Genomic DNA, 20,485 nt, shown 5'->3' with positions numbered 1-20,485 from the left:
AGTGAATGAAATACTACATGCAATAATATAGAGATTACAGTAACTTCATCATAAAATTGCATTGCTTTATATTAAGAGAAAAGATTAATTACCAGAACGGATTATTATATTTATAAATATTATCTGCACTGCACTAGTACTTAATTAATTAGTAGTACGAGAAAAATAGCACAAGGGATAGGAGAGACATGGAAGCCTTTGAACCAAAGTAGAAAACACATTAAGCCTCATACTAAATTTGAAATCACTCCAAAGCTGTGGAGTTGAGGTTTTAATCAGAAAACCGAGAAGTAATTAATTTCAAAAATAAAATTAATTATCAGGAAAATATTATTTTCATTTTTAAGAATATATAAATAAATATAGTGCAATTTTTGTGCACAAATATTATTGTCCGTTTAATATTTGTGCAATTTTTGTGCACAAAACCGAGATCTCTGCACTTTTTTCTCTACTCTACTACTTCATTTTGTGCAATTTCCAGCTAAAGCTAGCTTTCCGTTTACTTATTTTGTATATGTATTGTTATTGAGCATTGTTTCTCTCTCACAAGTATCAATGAAAAAAGAAAAACAAAGGCTTTATAGTCATGGATAATTCTATCATAGTGTCAAATCAATGCAGAGTCTTCTTTTCGAGTGTCATGCATGTTGCTTATAAGTTCTAAAACTTCAGCAGCTAAGGATTAATTCTGTCCAAAGTTGGGTTTGGCACGATTAACTTGTTTCTTCAATCAAATTAATATAACAAATCTCATAAGGAGTGGGGGGCTAGCCTTAAGACTTTTCCATTTCTTAGCAAGCTAGCAGTTTCATCCAAAGCAAAATGCTTTATCTGCTCCTTCGATACTTGTAAATCTGTTCATGTAGTTCATTACTAATTTACTATTATGTTTTGTGTTAGAACTTTATATGTATGCCTATATAATAATGAACATAATAAGAAAGGTAAAAAGAGGGAAGTTAACAGAAGAAAGGTTAAAAAAATATGAGGATGCAAAGTATGAAACTGTAATATTGAAAGCAAAACAGTTGTAGAATGAATTAATTAAGGATAGTTTACAAAGAGAAACAATATATATATAAGAAGCTAGTGACTAGAGAACTCTAAATATATCAAACAATATAGGAGGCAGAATTACATGTTTTAGGGCAATAGATGTGTTAATCTTACTTTTCAAATGATGTGATGTGGGTTGTAAATTACTGTATGCAAGGGCAACCCCCAAAAATAATTTTTGATACATTGTTGAAACGTACAAAACAGTATAGACTTTTTTTTTTTATGTTTGTGATTTAATCAGTTCATAAATTGAATAACCAGGGTCTATAATTATTTCATCCTTATGTACAAATATGATTAGACCTTAATCTTCTTTTCGAATTGTTTCTCTCAAAAGCTAGAGGGAGGACCATTGAATTTGAGGAAGTTGGTAAGGAAGCAATAAAAGACTTGTGAATTTTTGATATTATGAGAAGCAAAGCCAGAGCCATGATATCTACTAAAGTTTCTACCCCTACCCAATCTCTTAAGCCAAGGCTAACATGAACTCTGCAACCCATGGTTGCTACTGAAACTACTCGAGGATAATTAATATTCACTACTCCAGCTTAGAATTTATTGAAGCAAGATATTTGAGACAGCAATACTAGCATATCTAATGGTTAATTTGTTCTTACTTACGAACGCATTATTGCATGTGATATTACAAAAACAAACAAGATGCAGCCCATTTATGTGCCTCCTCTTAGTCAAAGCTCACAGGGAATTATACACTCTAATTTCACCATGCTTATAATAAGAGAAATAATATGGCAATGATTTTAAACAATATTCTTTAAAAAGAATAATTACAGAAGGATATAATTCTTCCCAGAAGATTTAAATAAGTACAAGAGTGAGTATCACTGAATCCAACTACATCACAGTGCAAAACTCACAAGTCAAAATAGTTGTTATAAATTCATACAACATTGATTCAACTCATCCTTTAATCTATGGTGCTCTGTAAGAGCAATCTAGTCTTATTATCCTATCGCGAGAATAAAAAAAAAATGTGGTCTCTGGTGTAGGAGATCTAAGACACCTGTCTCTTCCTCTTCGGATGAATGCATGAGAAACTTTAGCACAATAAAAAAAATGGATGCACTTGTGAAAACTGACTTTTCGAAAATATCTTCAGTATTTTATTCAAAATTTAGTATATTATTTATTAAATTTTAAAAAAAAACTATTTAATTAAAAAAAAATTATTCACTTTTCTGTAATTAATATAATTTAAATTCTATTTTGTTTCGTATACCTAGTCCCGAAATATTGAAGACATATTCCTCTTCTTAATGTCACATCAACTTCACCCCTTCCCTTTCTTTGCACTATAAATATTTCTCATCTCTCACCTTTCTCTCAGTGTCTGTTTGGATATCTCTTTTTTATTTTATCTTATAAGCAGGAGTTAGACCAAATATATCTTTATAAAAGCTCTTATAATAAAAAGAATTATTTTTATTATGAAAAAAAAGCCAAATGTCAAAAACTTATAAGATGAGTTTTTTTTTTTAACTCTTATCAACTTTTCTTGAAATAAGATTTGATTTTTTAAGTTAAAAATTCTATATAATTACCAAATAATTTTTTTCTTTTTTTTTAAGCTCTATTTTTTAGTTTTAACTTAAAAAAGAAGAAGATCCAAACAGGTTTCCCAACTCTCTTTTAATACTCACCTCCCCTATAAATATTTTCTATAGTGGTGTTATTTATATTTTATTATTTTTTAATATTTAATGTATATTTTCTTAATTATTTATTATTATTATTATTATCATTATGTTGTTAATTAATGTTAGTTAGCGAATTAATATTTAAAGTTGAATTTCTTAGTATTTATATTATTTTTTAATTATTTTAATTAGCTATTTAGTAATTATCATTAATTGTTCTGTTTCATCGGTCTTAGTAAATTAACGATTTTTTTTGTATGTAACTAATGTAACATGGTCTTTTTCCTCATCGTCCGCTAAGTGTGAGGGATTCTCTTTGGATCATTCATTAGTAACAATTCATCCCAACGCTAAAACATGCATTTTATATTCTATAATTAAGTAAGGACTGATGTTTGTCTTTTCAAAAAATATAAAGTTATATATATTTTTTAAATTATGTTATTTTAAATGAGAGAAAAATATATAATAAAAAATATGGGAGGAGAAAGTGAAAGTTTTTTTTAATTTAAATTTTAAATAAAAAATACTAATTTTAACAAAAATAACCACCCTTTCCCCATTAAGTAATGACTTAATTATTTTATTAATAAGTTTTTAGGAGAAAGATATTGTAACAACTAAGTTGTGTTACTGCCATTAGAGGTGTTAAAAGCACCGTATTTACAATATCCTTCCCCAAGTTTTTATATTAACATTTTCATATGCCACTAGGTTATTGCCCTATCACATTGCAGTGGAGTTACTAAGCTTGATTTCATTTAGATTTGATAAATTCGGTAGATGATTTATTAGGAATAATATCACCGTATAAGAATGAAGTACAAGGTGGAAGAATGCGTCCCAAATATAATTGTTGAAAATTAAAGTGAGAGAAATAAAGTTTTTGTATTTGCTCGCAAATGTAGTAAAAAAAACACGTGTAACTCTTTAACATGATTCACCATTATCTTGGGAATGTCCGCCGTTAAGGGTGATTAACCATTTTTTTATTTATTGAGAGGACACGTGTCTAAACCAAAAACTGTTAATTCTAACGGTCAATGAGCCGCCAACACACTAACCTATAACCCGACCCTAGGATGGAGCTAGCTACTATGTTTGAAAATGAAAGATTTGTGTGAAATGTAATGTAATGTAACATGTTGTTATCTGTTGTGTCACTGAGTCTGATTGGTGGAATCAAATCTCACTCATTAGTCCAACGGCAAAACCTGCGAGCTTCTCTCTCTATCTCTTTCTCTATGATGGCCACTAACTCAGTCCGAGTTGCTGCGGCTCAGATGACTTCCATCAACGATCTCGCTGCCAATTTCGCCACCTGCTGCTCTCGTCTTGTTAAAGTCTTCTTTTTTCATCTTTAATCTTATCTGGGTTCCTTTTACTTTTCACAATTTCTATTTTTTTTTTTTTTCTTGTTCTAATTTGTGCTTTGTTTGCTGTCATCTGTATGTTCCCTTTTGATAATTTCTGTTTTTCTGTGTCATCCTCTGGTGCTTTTTATATTATTATACTGAACTACGAAGTGTTTTGTTTGTTGGGTTGGGTTGGGTTGGTCCTAATTTGTCTGCAAAGGAAGCAGCATCAGCTGGAGCAAAATTGCTTTGCTTTCCTGAAAACTTCTCTTTTATGGCTGCTAAGGATGGGGAGGGTGTTAGTATTGCACAACCTTTGGATGGACCAATTATGGACCAATACTGCTCTTTGGCAAGGTGATACTCCAACTTATCACCCTAGAATCTAGATTGTCATGTTTTTTTTAGATGACATTGCTCCTTGTCTTTTCATATTAATATTGTATTTTTTGCTAAATGCCAATCAAGATTTGTTTAGTCATGTGAGTAAGTTACATATTCTGATGCACTGCAGAGAGTCCAGCATTTGGTTGTCACTTGGAGGCTTTCAAGAAAAAGGATCTGATGATGAACATCTGTGTAATACCCACGTTGTGGTAGATGACACTGGCAATATTAGAAGCTCTTATAGAAAGATACACCTGTAAGATTATTAACTTTCACTCGGAGTGAATTCATTTCCATCAAGTATTCTTTTGGGGCAGTTTGATTAACCTACTTATCTTTCTAGGATCAAACTTCTTTGAATGTAGCCCGTGCATATTGTTGCAAGCTTGCAACACAACACAGTGTGGGCCTTAAAGTGATGTAAAAAACAAGACATTATGAACAAGAGATTAGAAGAGAACAGGGAGAAGCTAAGAAAGGGAAATTTTTCAGAGATACAAAAGAGAATGCAGGGGGGAAGTAGAAAGGGAAAACCATAATAACAATATCAATTGATCAAAGCTGAAAACCAAAATACAAAATAATCCTTAAAATGATAGACCCAGCTATGTCGATTATCACCTGAATACAAAATCCTAACATGACACCCAATTAGTCCTATTTTAACTGGAAACCCTAATTTAATCAACTAAAGTAATAATAAGTACCCTAATTACTATTAGTTTCAAATTACCTACAATCCTAACAACTATTCATATATATTATACTCAGTTTATTACAGAGCCTATTGATTCGGTTATGGACTCCTCGATATAACTTATGCTGTAATTTCCACCTGAAATGAGAAATTTACTGCTTTCTGTTTGTCTAACTATGGTTGTATAAGCAATTGATATTTTATTCACTTTATTTAATTTGAAGGTTTGATGTTGATGTTCCTGGTGGAAGGGTATATAAAGAAAGTAGGTTTACAGAAGCAGGTAGGATAATTACGCTTTACACTTCATTAAGACTAGATGAGTCTTTGTCTTGCTTTAGTCCTCATTGGAACTTGATTTTTGTAATGAAAAGAAAGAAACTATCAACCACTTCCCCCCGTCAATTAGTCAAAATATAAACTCCTTTATAAATGATATTTCAATATAACTTCATTTTATCCCGTTCATATATATAACCATTTTCTTACTAGAAGATCTGAGGATCAGATGAAGTTTTCACATGCCTGCATCCACTTAGAAACAGCAAGAACATAACAAGTGAAAGAATAAAGAAGATAATTAGTATTAATTCTGGTGATTCAGATGATTTTTCCAATGATTTACTTTTCCTTCCATTGCATGTGATGTTTTCTTCTTTCTCCTTCATTTCCTTGTACTAAAAATGCAGAGCTGCAGTTGTCCTTTTTTTTTTTGTGGGAGAAAGGAAGGGGGGGGGGGGATCTTGACAGAGAAGATAAGCACTTGGATATGATATGAAGGATAATGTTTTCATGTGAAAATCTTCTGTCTTGGTGGTGTTTTCAGGCAAGGATATTGTTGCAGTAGACAGTCCGATTGGGCGTCTGGGCCTCAGTGTTTGCTATGATTTGAGATTTCCAGAGGTTTACCAGTTGTTACGTTTCGAACATGGGGCACAGGTATTAAGTGAATATCTTTTCTGCTTAAAATAGGTTGTTTAGAATCTAAAATTTTCTTGTGTTTTACAATGTCCAGGTACTATTGGTGCCTTCAGCATTCACTAAAGTGACTGGTGAAGCACATTGGGAGATTCTTCTTCGTGCTCGTGCAATTGAGAGTCAATGCTACGTAAGAATTCATTTTTTCATTTAGTAATTTTGTCCTTCCCTTGTACCTTCCGCAAGCCTTCATCATCCCAACTGACGTGTGTTTAGAGTATGATCATCATTGGACATATTAAATTCTCTCACAAGCCCGTCTTCTGGTGTATTCTTGCTAATTATCAAATATGAATAATTTTCAAAATTATGGTTTTGTTTTTCCCTTTTTTATGTATTTGAATTGAATAGGACAAGTTACTAAGAAAGATATGTGAGGAACTACATTTCAACTATTTTCTTCTTTGCCACTTATTTTTAGCAATGGTTTGATGAATGAATTATCAGGTCATAGCTGCTGCACAAGGTGGCAAACATAACGATAAAAGAGAAAGCTATGGTGACACATTAATTATTGATCCATGGGGGACCATTGTTGGTCGATTACCAGGTAACAAACTTGATACTTACTTCCCCACGTTCATTGAGCTAATTTATTGAAATTGGAAGTCCACTGATGGAACCCCAAAAATACAACAACAAATAACTCTAAATGGAAAGACATTTTGTATTGACAAATGAAATTGGAGACTAGATCCTTATAATCCTACTTGCATAAATACAATAACAGTGCATAACAATGGCAGAAAATGAAACAGAGACACGGACTCTTGTGCTAATTATAGACTCCAACAATAGGACAATTAAGAGTAATTACTTGACAATGCAGATAAGATAAACCAAAGGCCTCAACTCACCCTCAAAGCCAAATACCAAGCCTCAAGAGATCCCTAGAGATCCTTTTCCCAATTCTCAATTCCCATTTCACATAATACATGCATACCTCACACTCCCACACTCCCCTCCTTATATCCTGTTATTTGAGAATATTATAGAATAACTCCCTACTAACTAACTAAATTATCTCAAGCCCATCACTAAATATCTCAGCCCATCATCCACTAACCATAATTTATTCAATTTCTTTCCTAGTTTTCTTTCTTCTTTGTTATTGCTTATGTAGTTTAAGGGACCTTTCACAACATAAAGGGTTTATGCATAACTGTTCCATAGAAATTTATCATTTATAAGTTATTGCAAACATGTGAGAAAATATGGGGGGATAGCAACTTTTGTATTTGGGATTTATGGATCTGACTTTATGAAAGTCAAAATAGTCTTCTTCCTATAAGATCAGATATATTAGCCGTGGCCTCATTTTTCACCCAAGGTAGAGAGGGAGCGAGTGTTATAGGAGAAGACATAATTTTGCTTGAATTCTATTTTATGTGCTGCTTTCATTGTCCTCCTTGGAGGTTTCAGCTGTTACGAGTTTATGCATTAAAATTTCATTTTGACAGCATAATACATCATTTTTTTTCCCCTTTTCTTTATGTTTCAAATAATGCATTGCTTGCTGTATTTTCTTGTACTACCAATTTTTCTTTTGTTTAAACCGTAGTTTACTGGTTTCCGTTGTTGGTTTTATTTTTCCTGTTTCAGATCGTTTGTCTACAGGCATTGCAGTAGCTGATATTGATTTATCATTGGTTGATTCTGTAAGAGAGAAGATGCCAATTGCTAAGGTAATTGTTGTAATATCTATTTATATCCGTAGGACTTGTACATTGAATTACTTGTATGATGCACACACTACTATAAACATATGGATTTAGTTAGGTTAGGTGGTCCTTTAAAGTTTAAACAGCTTTTTCAACTCCTATTTCCTAATGCATACATCTGTTCCTTTGGTTTCAGCAAAGGAAGCCAATTGACTTCTGGAATGCTGCATCTCTATAGTACTTACTCGGACCAGTCTAAAAGGGGTAGTCTATCTCCATATAGAAAAATAAGGGATTACCCTGAGGATGGGTCTACAATTATAATATTGGTCCATGCTTGCTGTATTTATTATAAGGATTAAGATTATTATACTTCATGGTAATAATTACTGTCTTTTATCTTCAAGTCACTGGTGCATGCTCCATGTTATGGGTGTTACAAGTTATACTGTAGGATCAAGTATTATTTTTTATAATTTTAGATTATACAACATGTAGTTTGTGGGAGTTTACTTTTGAGATTTTTTAAGAACCCTAGACATTAAGAAATATTAAAAAAAAAAATCCAGCGACAAAAAGTTTTCTTAATTTTTTTCGGATTAAGATAAGAAGATTAAGATGAAATTTTGAATGTTACCATTGAAACTCATTACAGTAAATTTTAATCAAAATTTTACTTGATAATAAAAAAGATTTTGTGGTTAAGACTTTCTGCAGTTTTCCGTAAATTGCAGCAGACCCGTGGGAGAATGACCAATGTAGCACGATTTTAAAAACAATTACCTCTGAAAACTATTTATTAAAAGGCTTTAATAGCTCTCCTGTTGCTGCTGTAGATCAGAAAATTTGCAGCAACACTTACTTCTATCAGGATCCGGTTCTGTATCTTAATTTTTTTTTTTTTTAATTTCAGGATCCGGTTCCATATCTTTATATAAATATATTTACTGCAAATTTTTTCATTAGCAGTGACAGCAGAAACGAGTAACCCTTATTAAAATGATGTAGGGGAATCACTTTTGATCAATTGAACCCAATAACTCAAAAATACGAAACGAGAAACCCTTATTAAAATGATGTAGGGGAATCACTTTTTGATCAATTGAACCCAATAACTCAAAAATACGACACGCATCATGTTTGTGGGGCGCTTAGATGGTTAAAAGCGGTTAAACTATACAACTTTAGTACATAATTTTCAAAATATGCCATATTTATAAATTTTTTAAATATGCGGTAGATCTGTTTCCAATTTTTTGCATGGTAGCCTCTATGTGATTGATCTTTATAATCATGTGACACATGGCGTTATTTTCCATATCTATTAAAATTCTTGTGAATTTAAAGAAAAAAATTATACTTACTACTATTTTAATCTTATTACTCGATTGGTTACCATTAGATTAATTTGAAATCAACGACAATTAAATTTTTTCATTTTGTAACTATTGATATCAAATTTATCTAACAGTAACCAATCAGATAATAAGAGTAGTAGAGCTAAAATGATAATAAGTGTAACCGCTCCCAAATTTAAAATAGAAGAGGCTTTTTGACCAATGTAAAATTAAATTAAATTTTTTTACTGTTTAATTATTTTGACAAACAATCTAATGTGTATCATGACAATGGGCATTCATGACTTCAAGTCGCATATCATTCTCATGTGCGATCTGTGTTTTCTCAAGGAATGAGAAAAAAAAATGAAACTTTGTGTTCTTTTACTTCTCTGTCCAACCTTACACTTGTATATTAAAAAAAAAAAAAAAAAAACTGTGAAGCAGATTATAAAAGAAGAGCAACATTTAAAAAAAAAGAAGGAGCCTCATTCACACATATAGGCAATGACTATGAACAAAGAAATAGACAACAAGCTTTATAGTAATCAACTAAGCAAAAATTCATGCATAGATTCGGGACTTCCAAGGAGATCAAAGGGTTTTTGGCCAAGGGAGTCTTTCAAGATTGTTATTTGACCTTCCTTAACAAGTATATCTTCATCAAGTGCCTCTATCTTCTTCTTCAAAGCGTTTACCTCTGAGTTCAACAACATATTCTGCTCATTAAATTTCTTCACTTCCTCCCACATAAGATCTCTCTCCTTTGACACTTTGTCCAATATTCCCTTTGCGATTGTTAATTCCCTAGTAGTCTGTTGCAGATCATTTTGAAGGCAGCTTATACTCTCATCTTTCTTCAATATCTGTGACGAACAATAAAACAATTTCAAATTTTTCCCCAGGGGCTGGGGAAACATGTTTAAGTAATTGCAATTGAAAAAACTACCAGAGCTAATTACCCATAAGACAGCTAATGACAACGCAATACCCAAAAATAAAGCATCCGTTAGCTGAATTTAATCAATGAATTTCAATAGTGGTGACCAACCTGAAGTTCTAGGTCCTTCAACTTGTGGGTTACACTTGAAAGGTTGTCCAATGTATTTTGCACCTCAGATCTAAGTATGTCATTTCCTCTTACTGCTGTAGCAAGTTCAGCTTGCATCTGCTCAACTTCGAGCTCTTTAGAGTACAGCTTCTCCTTTAATAAACTTGTTACCAAACATTCTGCTTTAAGCTCAGTTCTTATAATATCCTATACAAGTAACGACATCATGATCCATATGATAAGAATACAGAATTCAATAAACAGATGATTTTAAAAAGGTTTAAAATAAAATAAACACAATGGTCAAAGTAGAACAGAGGATTTACAATATGTATTCCTCTAAAACTACCATTAAAGGAAAACTTCCAGAAGGAACTCACCTCGGATGATTGTTCATTCAGTTTAGCTAATATATCAGCGTCTATACACTCTGACTGATATTTAGAAGTCAATGGATTTGACTTTTCTTTCAACAAAGAAGACATCATCTGCAAACTCCTTGTTAAACCCTCAGTGCCACTTTTAAGCCTCTGAATTTTAGTTTCAGATTCAACAATGAATTGCCCATCTAAACCATTTCCAATGACTTCTAGATCCAGCTGGATATTTTGCCGAGGATGGCCTCCTTTCCCTTTCATGAATTCCAGTAACTTTGAACACAAGTATGTGCTTTCATTTAGCATTGTTAGGCCTTGATTCTGTAAGCAGCAGATGCGGGCCCACAGTTCTTTATCTAGTTTATAAGTAGCAGCAACACATTCTTTCCCATCACCTTTCAACCGGTCTAACAGAATTATATTTTCATGGCGAAGAGAATCTGCCTCAAACCTGTAAGATTCCAGCTCCCTTCTCAAGGCCAATTCTACTCCTGTTAACCTCATTTGCTCCATTTGCATTTTTGCAATGTGCTTGTCAAAGCTCTCCATAGACTGGTTCTTATGAAGGTCCTCATTAAAGCAACCTCGTAATCCCGTTATTGTCTTCTCTTGCTCACTGCAAGTTCTTAATAATCTTGTTAGGGACTTCTGCAACTCTTTGCACTCCTTCTCCTTCTCTACAAAATTTCTTCTGATGCTGTCCCTATTTTCTTCTGCTATCTTGCATTTCTCTTGTAGTTCTAAGAGATTTTGCTGCAAATCCAGAATCTCCTCTTTCATTTTCTCTGTCTTTTCAGTCACTCCCTTGAGTTGTTGGTCAGTATACGTCATTGCACTTTTGCTTTCCATTTCCCTCTCACTAAAAGTGGAGACTTCCCTTTGAAGCGATACATTCTGCTCTGCAAGCTCTCTAACTCGCTCGCGAAGCCTTTGCTCTTCTAACTGGTACTTCTCAAGTTTAAATGACCAGTCACTTGACCTCCGGTCCAATTCCTTCTCCAATGCTGACTGCATCTCATTCTTTTCTTTCTCTAGTCTTTGAGTCCGAAACTCCACTTCTTCCTTCACACGTCTAAGTTCTTCCCTGGCGGATGTTCTGTCAGAAATTTGAGATCTTAGATGGGTTGAAACTTCCAAAGCCAAGCTTATTTTCTCCTCTACTAGGTTTCTGATTGTCTGAATCAGTGTTGGCACGTCATAACCACCATCAGGAAAAAAGCTTTGTCGTTCCAATTTCTTTGAAAGAAGAATAACTCTCTCTTCAGCTTCCTTTGATCTTCTCATTAATTCTGAATCAGCATCCCCTGCAGCTTCATCAGAGCTTAAACCCTCACAACTACCATTCATGTCATGATAACCATTTGTCATTCTGTATGGTTCATCCAAAAAATAACTTTTTGGCACAGCATCATCTAAATCAGAGTCATAGCGTCCATTCGCAGATCTAGCATAGATATCATGAATTGTGATTGGATTATCAACATCAAAATTCTTTGAACTTGTTTTAGAGATATCACAAGTTCGAGAAAGTCTCTCAATGACATTCTTTGCGAGACTCCTTGGAGATTCATGTCCAAACCCATTTTCTGTCCAATCTCGGGATGACAAACGGGTAACTTTAGCTTCTCTAAATGAATGAGTCCTTGGTTTATCTTTGACTCCATCAGTTGGTGAATTAGGTGCTGTATGCTGAATTTTTGGAGGAAGCTTTGTACCATAATTTCCATGTCTAGTATTATTTCTTTGTGAATTGTTCCTGGGTCTACTTTCCTCTGGCTGCTGCTCTCCGTCAATGTAACGATCAACAATCTTACTCGAGACGTTGCTAGAAGAAGTGGAAGAGTTACCGGATGGCTCATGATGAGATCTTGAAGAATTAGTAGACCCAGGTCTCTCGTATATGTGAGAATTTTGGATAGAAGACACTGCAAATTGTGTTGGCTTGTCCGGCTTTGGCTTCTCAAAGTCAAGAGCCTGACAACTGTCATATACACAAAGTTCAACCAGAAAAATATGGTCAAAATCAAACCAAAACAATGGAGAATAAACTTCAGTTCAGTAAAAAAATTGATTTAAAAATTGGGTTATCAGGTCTCACCGGGACAAATGCTCGAATTGATGGTATGGATCACTAGCAATGCTACTAGAAGGAGATCTATTGGGATCTTTGAACTGATAGGCACCTGATGACAATGACCTGCTCCTTCTAAGACCTGGATCACCACAAGAACTCTGGCTATCAGAAACTTGCTTTCGAGATTTGGAGAACAAGCCCTTGGGGCTCTGGAAATAATCCTCACTTTTACCATGAGCCTGATTATTCATTCCACTATCTGAAAAATTATCCCAGGACACTTGCTTATTTGTTGTTTTTGGTGGAGTCCCATTGTTGCTTCCGCTGCTAGATGCAGAAGATTTGAAAAAGAATAGTTTCTTCATGCGTTAAACCTTCTCTATAATTGCTACCTCAAGTTCATCAAAGCGACCAGCTTTCCGAGGATTTTAAGGACCAAGGTTGATAACAACTCCAATGTCACCAAACCTATCACAGAAAAGCAAAATATAAAACCAAACAAGGGCAACCAAGACTATACAAACCAGTGTTGCAAACCAACGATTGGAAAAAGAAAATAAAACAGAAGAGAGAAGAAAACGCAGAAGCAGAAACACGTGAGACCAAAGTTAAGCATTGATTATTTGATTTCAATAACGTTCACTAGTTCAAAATAAAAATTAAACGAATAATTTCAAAGGACAGATAACAAATATAATAAGGCTTTAATTTAATATTCCTCTAAAGAATTCATCCAACCAACAGCCAAAGCAGCTGCAGTGAACGAAAAGACCATACTATCCCCACCTTCAACAGCTGCAGCTAAAACCCTGTTCCTAAGATGATGATAAACATGCTTTGATTAACTCCATCAGCTAAGCTTGCTTACTCTATCGAAAGGGAAAATGACACCAGATAAGGAGAAAGGATGAAAGGAGTTACAGAATTCGATAAGATCGAAGATTTCATTAAAATTCTGAAAGACCCATTTTCCAATTCCGGACAATTACAACAGCAGAGACCAATAAATTAATATCTATGACCTCCTTTGTTATAAAATTAAGAAAGAAAACAAGTTATGGAAGACCTTGAGCCTAAAATCATTTCTAATTTATTAACAAGAAATTGGGGTAGCTGAAGAAGGAAGCACAACAGCCAATATTACATAACCCTAAGTTTCAAGGGAAGAAAAAAAAAAAAAAAAAAAAAAACTGGAACTCAAGAAACAGGTTTGCGTTCTCTTTGAGGACTGAGTGAACTAATCGGGGAGAAAGTAAAAAAAAAAAAAAAAAAAAGTCTAACTTGTCCAGTTCAATTTTCTCTCTTCTAATTTTCCTTTCTCAACTTTCCTAGTTAACAAACAGAACAAAAATGAAAATCATCAAAGAAAAATAACCATGAGAAAAGAAGTAAAAGATAAAGAAAGCGTGACTCACAAACTTCCAAACTGTCCAAAAATCCACTTTCACCACTGACTGCGCTTTGTACCAGAAGAAGAACAAGAAAGCAAAACCATCAAAATCAAATCCAAATTTTAACTAAAAAAATTAATTAATTATTAATAGAAAAATCAAATTCGAATTAAAGAAACCACAGTTCAAAATCATTTTTGAATGGAGCAACTGAAACTATTTTCCGTTACAATTTCTTCGAAAATTCAAAAAAAAAAAAAAAAAAAAAACGGAATTCAAATAAGATAGTTAATGACATACCATAAAGGGAGAGAGATTTTGAGAAAGTAATTCAAAAGGAAACAAGATTTGAACAGCGAAACAATCTCAACGTTCGATTCGCTCTCATTGCTTAAGGAAAAGAAGCAAGGCACACGCTCCGGTGGTTTTATGTGGGAATTATGGCAAAATGAAAAGGGCAAAATAGTCAACGAATAAAAATTTAAAAGCTCTGCATGCCGCGCGGAAAATGCGGTGCAGGAGCGGAACTTGGATCAGGTGCATTGCTGCTTAACAATGTAAACTAATCAGTGTCTTACCCTCGGTGGGTCCCACAACTACTATATTGTGTTGAAATTAAAAAGTCAGTTTTTATATTTACACTACCGGAGGTTATAGTTATTATTTATTATCTCTTATTATCGAATCTTAATCGTTAATTTTTGTTAATTTAATAGTTATAATTTATTAAAAATTAAGAATTAATTAATAAATTATAACGGTTAGATTCGTAAAAATTAATGATGAAAATTTAGTAGAAATAGATAGGGAGTAGTGTTAAAGTGTATTCTATGGATAAAATATATAAAAGTGTACAGTATAAACCAATACTTTTTGGGGCCAGCTTTTATATTTTAAACCGACATTAATCTCTCATTAAAATCTAATATCAAACTATTTAACTATATTTAATAAAAATAAAACATTTATACAATTGTTTATTCTGCTCATGTGATATTTTCGTATTACTGAAATAATTTTATTAAGATGAAAATTACTTGAGATTAAATATTTTTAATAATATAAACACATGACTAGACTAGTTCCTTGTTTTTTAATTAAATGATGACGAAACTTTGTTAATGTAGTAATAAATTCATAATAGGGAGGAAAATTATTAACCTTATAAATGATCACTCTGATATCACGGTAGACGAATAAATAATTAATGTGATGTTAAAATGTATTTTTAAAAGTTTAACACCTTTAATGAAAAAATATTCTCATTTTTCTTTAAGCTCTTACAAAATTTAATAAAAAAATTTTTTGGCGATTTGTTACTCTTTTCTCTTAATAATTTTGTACTAATTAAGCAAAAAAAAAAAAAAACATAAGCAGTCACGAGAACAAAAGGAAAAAGTAAAGGGACCAAAAAAGAATGGTAACGTGAAGAAAACGAGCACCTATTAAAAGACAGTGGTTTAAACTTTACATGTCAGTATGTAACTACTCAATTATGATCATGAAAATGAAGATGTGACTAGCCATTGGAACATGAGCGAAAATGACGTTTTATATACATCAACCATATATTAATATCTCATTAAAAAAAATCAGATTACGATTAACTCGGTTTTACTTTTGAAAGAAAAAATAGGGCTAAAGCACCATTTTAAAATTTTTGGACAAAAGAATTACTCGGTTAAAGCTGATTGCATAAGTTTTTTCAAAGTAATGCAGTCAAACATGTCACCTATGCTGACGGGACTAGTCCCGTCACTGATACTGACGGGACTCGTGCCACGTCAGCGCCACGTAAGCAGTCCAATTACCGTAAATTTTCGGAAGACCATAACTTGTGACTCGGGTATCCAAATCAGATGATTTTTTTTTTGATTTCACATAACTTTTCAAGATCTACGCAATGACACCTCATTTGATATATTTTATATCTCACAAACATAGTCTTATGGATAAACACTCTTGTGATTGTGATACAATTGTTACAAAATCAAACTATGTTTGTGGGAGATAAAATATGTCAAACGAGGTATCATTGCGTAGATCTCGAAAAGTTATGTGAAATCAACAAAAAAATCATCTGATTTGGATACCCGAGTCACAAGTTATGGTCTTCCGAAGATTTACGGTAATTGGATTGCCTACGTGGCGCTGACGTGGCACGAGTCTCGTCAGTATTAGTGACGGGACTAGTCCCGTCAGCATAGGTGACATGTTTGACTGCATTACTTTGGAAAAATTTATCCAATCAACTTTAACCGGACAATTCTTTTGTCCAAAAACTTCAAAATAGTGCTTTTTCCGGAAAAATAAAAACCAAAAAATGAAAAAATATTTTGCAGAAATCAAGGTGATAACCACACCACACCTTTGTTAGTTTAGTCATGATTGTGGACATTATGCAACCAGCTGCAAGACGAATGATTTTTTTCCTCTAATTATTATTAAGATAATAAAGCTTACCAAATGGAAAAGGTGATGATGCCATAATGATGATGTGTCGTAAAAGAGAAACACCACTGGCGAAAGAGTGGATGGCATTGCATACTTAAATTTGTGTTCTAATTTGCGAACTAACCCAACGAGATTGAAATAAATCAAATAACCATGCACTTTGGTTTGGTTATTCGTATTAAATTGATCAAAATTACAATATAGTTATTGGATTTTATGTTTATTATTTTACATAACATAACTTCACTTTTCTACACACACATTAAAGAGGTAGGGTCCACATGTTTTTCTTTTTCTTTCATCATTCCACTTTCCCTCTCTTCATCATTGTGTGAGTTGGAAACTACTCTTATATTATGTCACATAACATTAATAAAACCCATAGTTATTTAGTTGTCATACTCATACACAACGATTACTCATTATTTTATTTTTTAAAAATAACTTCTTTATATTCGTCTTTACATTATTTTTCCCTTATATTAATCTTTATTGTTAATAAACTCATTTAGTCAAATTTTCCCATACTCAAAATAATAAAAAGAATTGTTAAGATCGTCAGTGAATTCTATTCGATACAATTTGATGGTTTTTTTTTTTTTTTTTTAAGTGTTGAGTCGTCAAGTCCACCTTTTTTTTTCAAAGAATTAATTTGATTTAGAAATAAATCAATGAAATTTAAGAAATTTGATCAAGTTGATTTTGAATTAATGATAAATGAATTAGGAAATTAATTCATTTGTTATTAATTCTTCAAATAAAAAAATAATAATATATAGTTAGACGATAAAGAAATAAGTTAAATTTCAAGTCAATGGGTTTGGCCTAATTTAATTTAACTTTAGGCCAATCTTTAGATCCTCCCATTTTTATATCTCTTTCCAAAACTAGTCCAAAGGCGAGAATGTCGACCCATGATCTATAATGTATTAAGTTCCACCCCAACCCAACCATCAAGAAGATGGATTTGAATGTACATGGTCATTTATTCTGCGTCCAATATGTATGTCCAAAATCGAAGTATCTCTTCGGTACACAAATTAATTATATGGTGAGTAGTAGCGTAATTGATTTTAAGAGAGATGAAAATTTATTGATTTTCTGTTGAGTGTAAATTATTCTAGGTGCAAAACCCACCAAATTCTTAGAAACGTATTTATATTTACACTTTTAATGTTATTATATTCTACCATTCAAACCAAATCAATTCTTTTAAACTTACTTTTAAAATATCATTTCCGAACAAAATTAATTAATTCCAAATAATTTCTTTCAAGGTTGATTATACCAAAATCTAAAACCAACTAAGTCTAAATACCAGGAAAAAAAAAACCAAGTCTATCTAATTGCTAAATCAAAAAAAAAAATTTATGCTGCCCACCTATAATGATAACCATTGTTTTGAAAATTTATACGTTTCTCTGGTCATTTCAGGCTATCTACCATATTCAACTCTTACTCTCTTTTTTTTTTTAATATTCCAATTAATTTATTGTTTCGCAACTAATCCGATTCGGGACGGGTGCAGGATTAAGGTTTTAAACCCCTCCCAAAAGTGGTACTGGAGAAATTCAAACACATGCTCTTACCCCACCTGTTTAGCTTCCATGCGCTAACTGAGCTATCACTATTTGGTATTGAACTCTTACTTTGTTTCGTGGTTTATGTATGGCTCTGGATAGTAACATGAGATATGTGGTTACGAGTTTATTAATCTTATTATTTTCTAAATTATTGGTTTATTTTAATTTAGTGGATAGATTCTAGATAGTTAATACGTAAGTGCTAGTAGATAGTTTATTTTAGTTCAATATAATTAGTTGTTTTAATGGATAGTTATTATTTTCAAATTGTACTTTGTCTAATTAAATTCTCATCATATGGAATAAGAAATCATCCAACAAATTATTTGGAAAAACACTTTGTTCAAGAGATCAAATTTTCTCAATAAAGTCACCCTTCTATGTATGTAACAGCTTAGTATCAGAGCCAAGATACTAGGCATGGAGAAACGATTCGAAAAACTACAAGATACAGTTGAGGCACTCTCCATTCAGTTGAAGGAGATATTCACGAAACTCTTCAATCATTTAGATGCTATAGCACCAAACCCTAAACTCTCTCATTTCTATTGTTCTCTTTTTATTCTTGAGGCTTCTACACCCAAACATTTTTTTCTTTCTCTTTCCACACATAAAGCAATTTCCATTAACTCTACCATTGCTATTAAAAGTTTGAACGCAGTCAAAATGTTTCAATCAAACAAGGCCCCCAACCAAGAACTTGACTTTTTGGTTTAGATATGAGATATCTAATGAAAGCATGCATCACCTCTAACAAATTTTGAGAATAGGAAAGGAAGAATCCTGGCTAAAAGATATTTTTCAATCAATAGCAATGGAAAGGCAGATATAGATATTGAAGATGATTCAATCACTTGATCTTACTATTGAGAACAAGAACAATTTTTAGAGGGAGAGAATGTTACGAGTTTATTAATTTTATTATTTTGTGATTCTCTAAATTGTTGGCTTATTTTAATTTAGTGTATAGAATCGGGTAGTTACTACATAAGTGCTACCAGTGGGTAGTTTATTTTAGTTCAATATATTTAGTTGTTATAGTGAATAATTATTATTTTCAGATTGTACTTTATGTATTTAAACTCTCGTTACATGAAATAAGAAATCATCAAATAAATTATTTGAAAATCACTTTTCGTACAAGAGTTTAAGCTTCTCGATAAAGCTACACATATCTTATTTGTCAAATTGACTTAGAGTGTGTTTGGACTGCATTCTAAAAAAATTACTTTTATATCCTATTTATTTTAAAAGTATTTTTTTATAAAAGTTAAAACTATTTAAATTTTAAAAAAAATTATTTTTTGAAAAAAAAAAATTTGACTTTGACTTTTACTTTTTTGAGAAGCTAAAATTTTTAGCTTCTGAAAAAGTAAGTTTTTAACTTTTTTTATGACTTCTGCTTTTTTTAAAAGTAGCATCCAAATGCGCTTTAAAATAAAAGTGCTTTTTTTTTGAGAAAAAAAGTAACTTCTGACGGAAAAAAAAATCATCCAAACAGAATCTTAATGGGTGCTATTGACCCTATCACAAAGGATGTTCATTTTATGTACCGAAAAGAATGTTTACCAATTTCACATGCACACTTGTAATATCAATGACATTAAAATGCTTATATTTATTGAGTGAGAAGTGAGGGCTGAGACTGTGTTACTGGGAAGCAATGTTGCCTTTGAAAAAAAAAAAAAAACTCTGAGAAGATTTTTTTTTTTTTTCAAAAAGTATAAAATATTTCTTTATCAAAATGAGAGAGTTTACAAGATGCCCGTTGTGTGGAACCTGATGTTGCTGCCATATGTACAGGTTCGCGTTGCGTGTTGCTTCATCTCAGTATTACTTGTTGTTTTGAAATTCACTTTGACGTTATAGTTTGTGGTATGTGTGATTGTTGAATTTCCTTTGCAAGCAATAACAAAGACATTGTATGTAAAATTATACGTTTTTAGTTTGTGGGAATTCGTTGGCCTCTTTTAATGCCATAATGGGAATAACAAAATGTTAGATTGTAACTGTCATTGCTACATTGTAGTTTTTATTTTGAGAAGTCATGGAATTTACTGGATAATATTAAATATTGTAACTTCATTTTGACCATTATCTCTTATTAATGGTTTTAAGAAATTGATATTTTTTAATTTTATTTCGTTAACATTCAGGAAAGGATATTTATGTAAACTGCAATTATAGTGTTTGCTCACATGATAATGAGCCTGTCCATTTCTCTATGAATCATCATAATAATAATAATTCATTCATGCATAAATGCAATTTGCAATTGTGGCTGCCAAGGTGTGCTTGGATGGGAGGTGCTAGAATAAATTATTTTTTTTGGAAATTGATTTTGTTTAAAAAAAAAAAAATTATACTTTAGTTACTATATTTGGTTCAGAGTTGGATAGTTTAAAAAATTACAAGAACCA

At 32.2% G+C, this 20,485-nt stretch overlaps 2 protein-coding genes across 2 annotated transcripts; one reads left to right on the top strand and one right to left on the bottom strand.

Moving 5' to 3' along the window:
* The first annotated feature begins 3,846 nt into the window (after positions 1-3,846).
* Positions 3,847-8,290, top strand: LOC133302216 (deaminated glutathione amidase, chloroplastic/cytosolic). Its single transcript, XM_061501958.1, has 9 exons — positions 3,847-4,063; positions 4,296-4,432; positions 4,590-4,718; positions 5,384-5,442; positions 5,986-6,098; positions 6,175-6,267; positions 6,585-6,687; positions 7,740-7,822; positions 7,995-8,290. Exons 1-9 carry the CDS (start codon positions 3,863-3,865, stop codon positions 8,034-8,036), a joined length of 960 nt encoding a protein of 319 aa, XP_061357942.1. The 5' UTR covers positions 3,847-3,862; the 3' UTR covers positions 8,037-8,290.
* Positions 8,291-9,680: 1,390 nt separating this feature from the next.
* LOC133302214 (uncharacterized) lies at positions 9,681-13,002 on the bottom strand. The gene is made up of 4 exons (XM_061501957.1): positions 12,668-13,002; positions 10,567-12,430; positions 10,187-10,393; positions 9,681-10,001 (listed from the first exon to the last, which is right to left on the bottom strand). Exons 1-4 carry the CDS (start codon positions 13,000-13,002, stop codon positions 9,684-9,686), a joined length of 2,724 nt encoding a protein of 907 aa, XP_061357941.1. The 3' UTR covers positions 9,681-9,683.
* Positions 13,003-20,485: the final 7,483 nt, after the last annotated feature.

This window comes from Gastrolobium bilobum, unplaced genomic scaffold (assembly GCF_033153095.1).
Source record: "Gastrolobium bilobum isolate Gb01-03AN ecotype WA unplaced genomic scaffold, APGP_CSIRO_Gbil_v1 utg106529, whole genome shotgun sequence".
In the NCBI taxonomy this organism is placed as follows: domain Eukaryota; kingdom Viridiplantae; phylum Streptophyta; class Magnoliopsida; order Fabales; family Fabaceae; genus Gastrolobium; species Gastrolobium bilobum.
This window is presented reverse-complemented; position numbering and strand designations above follow the sequence as displayed.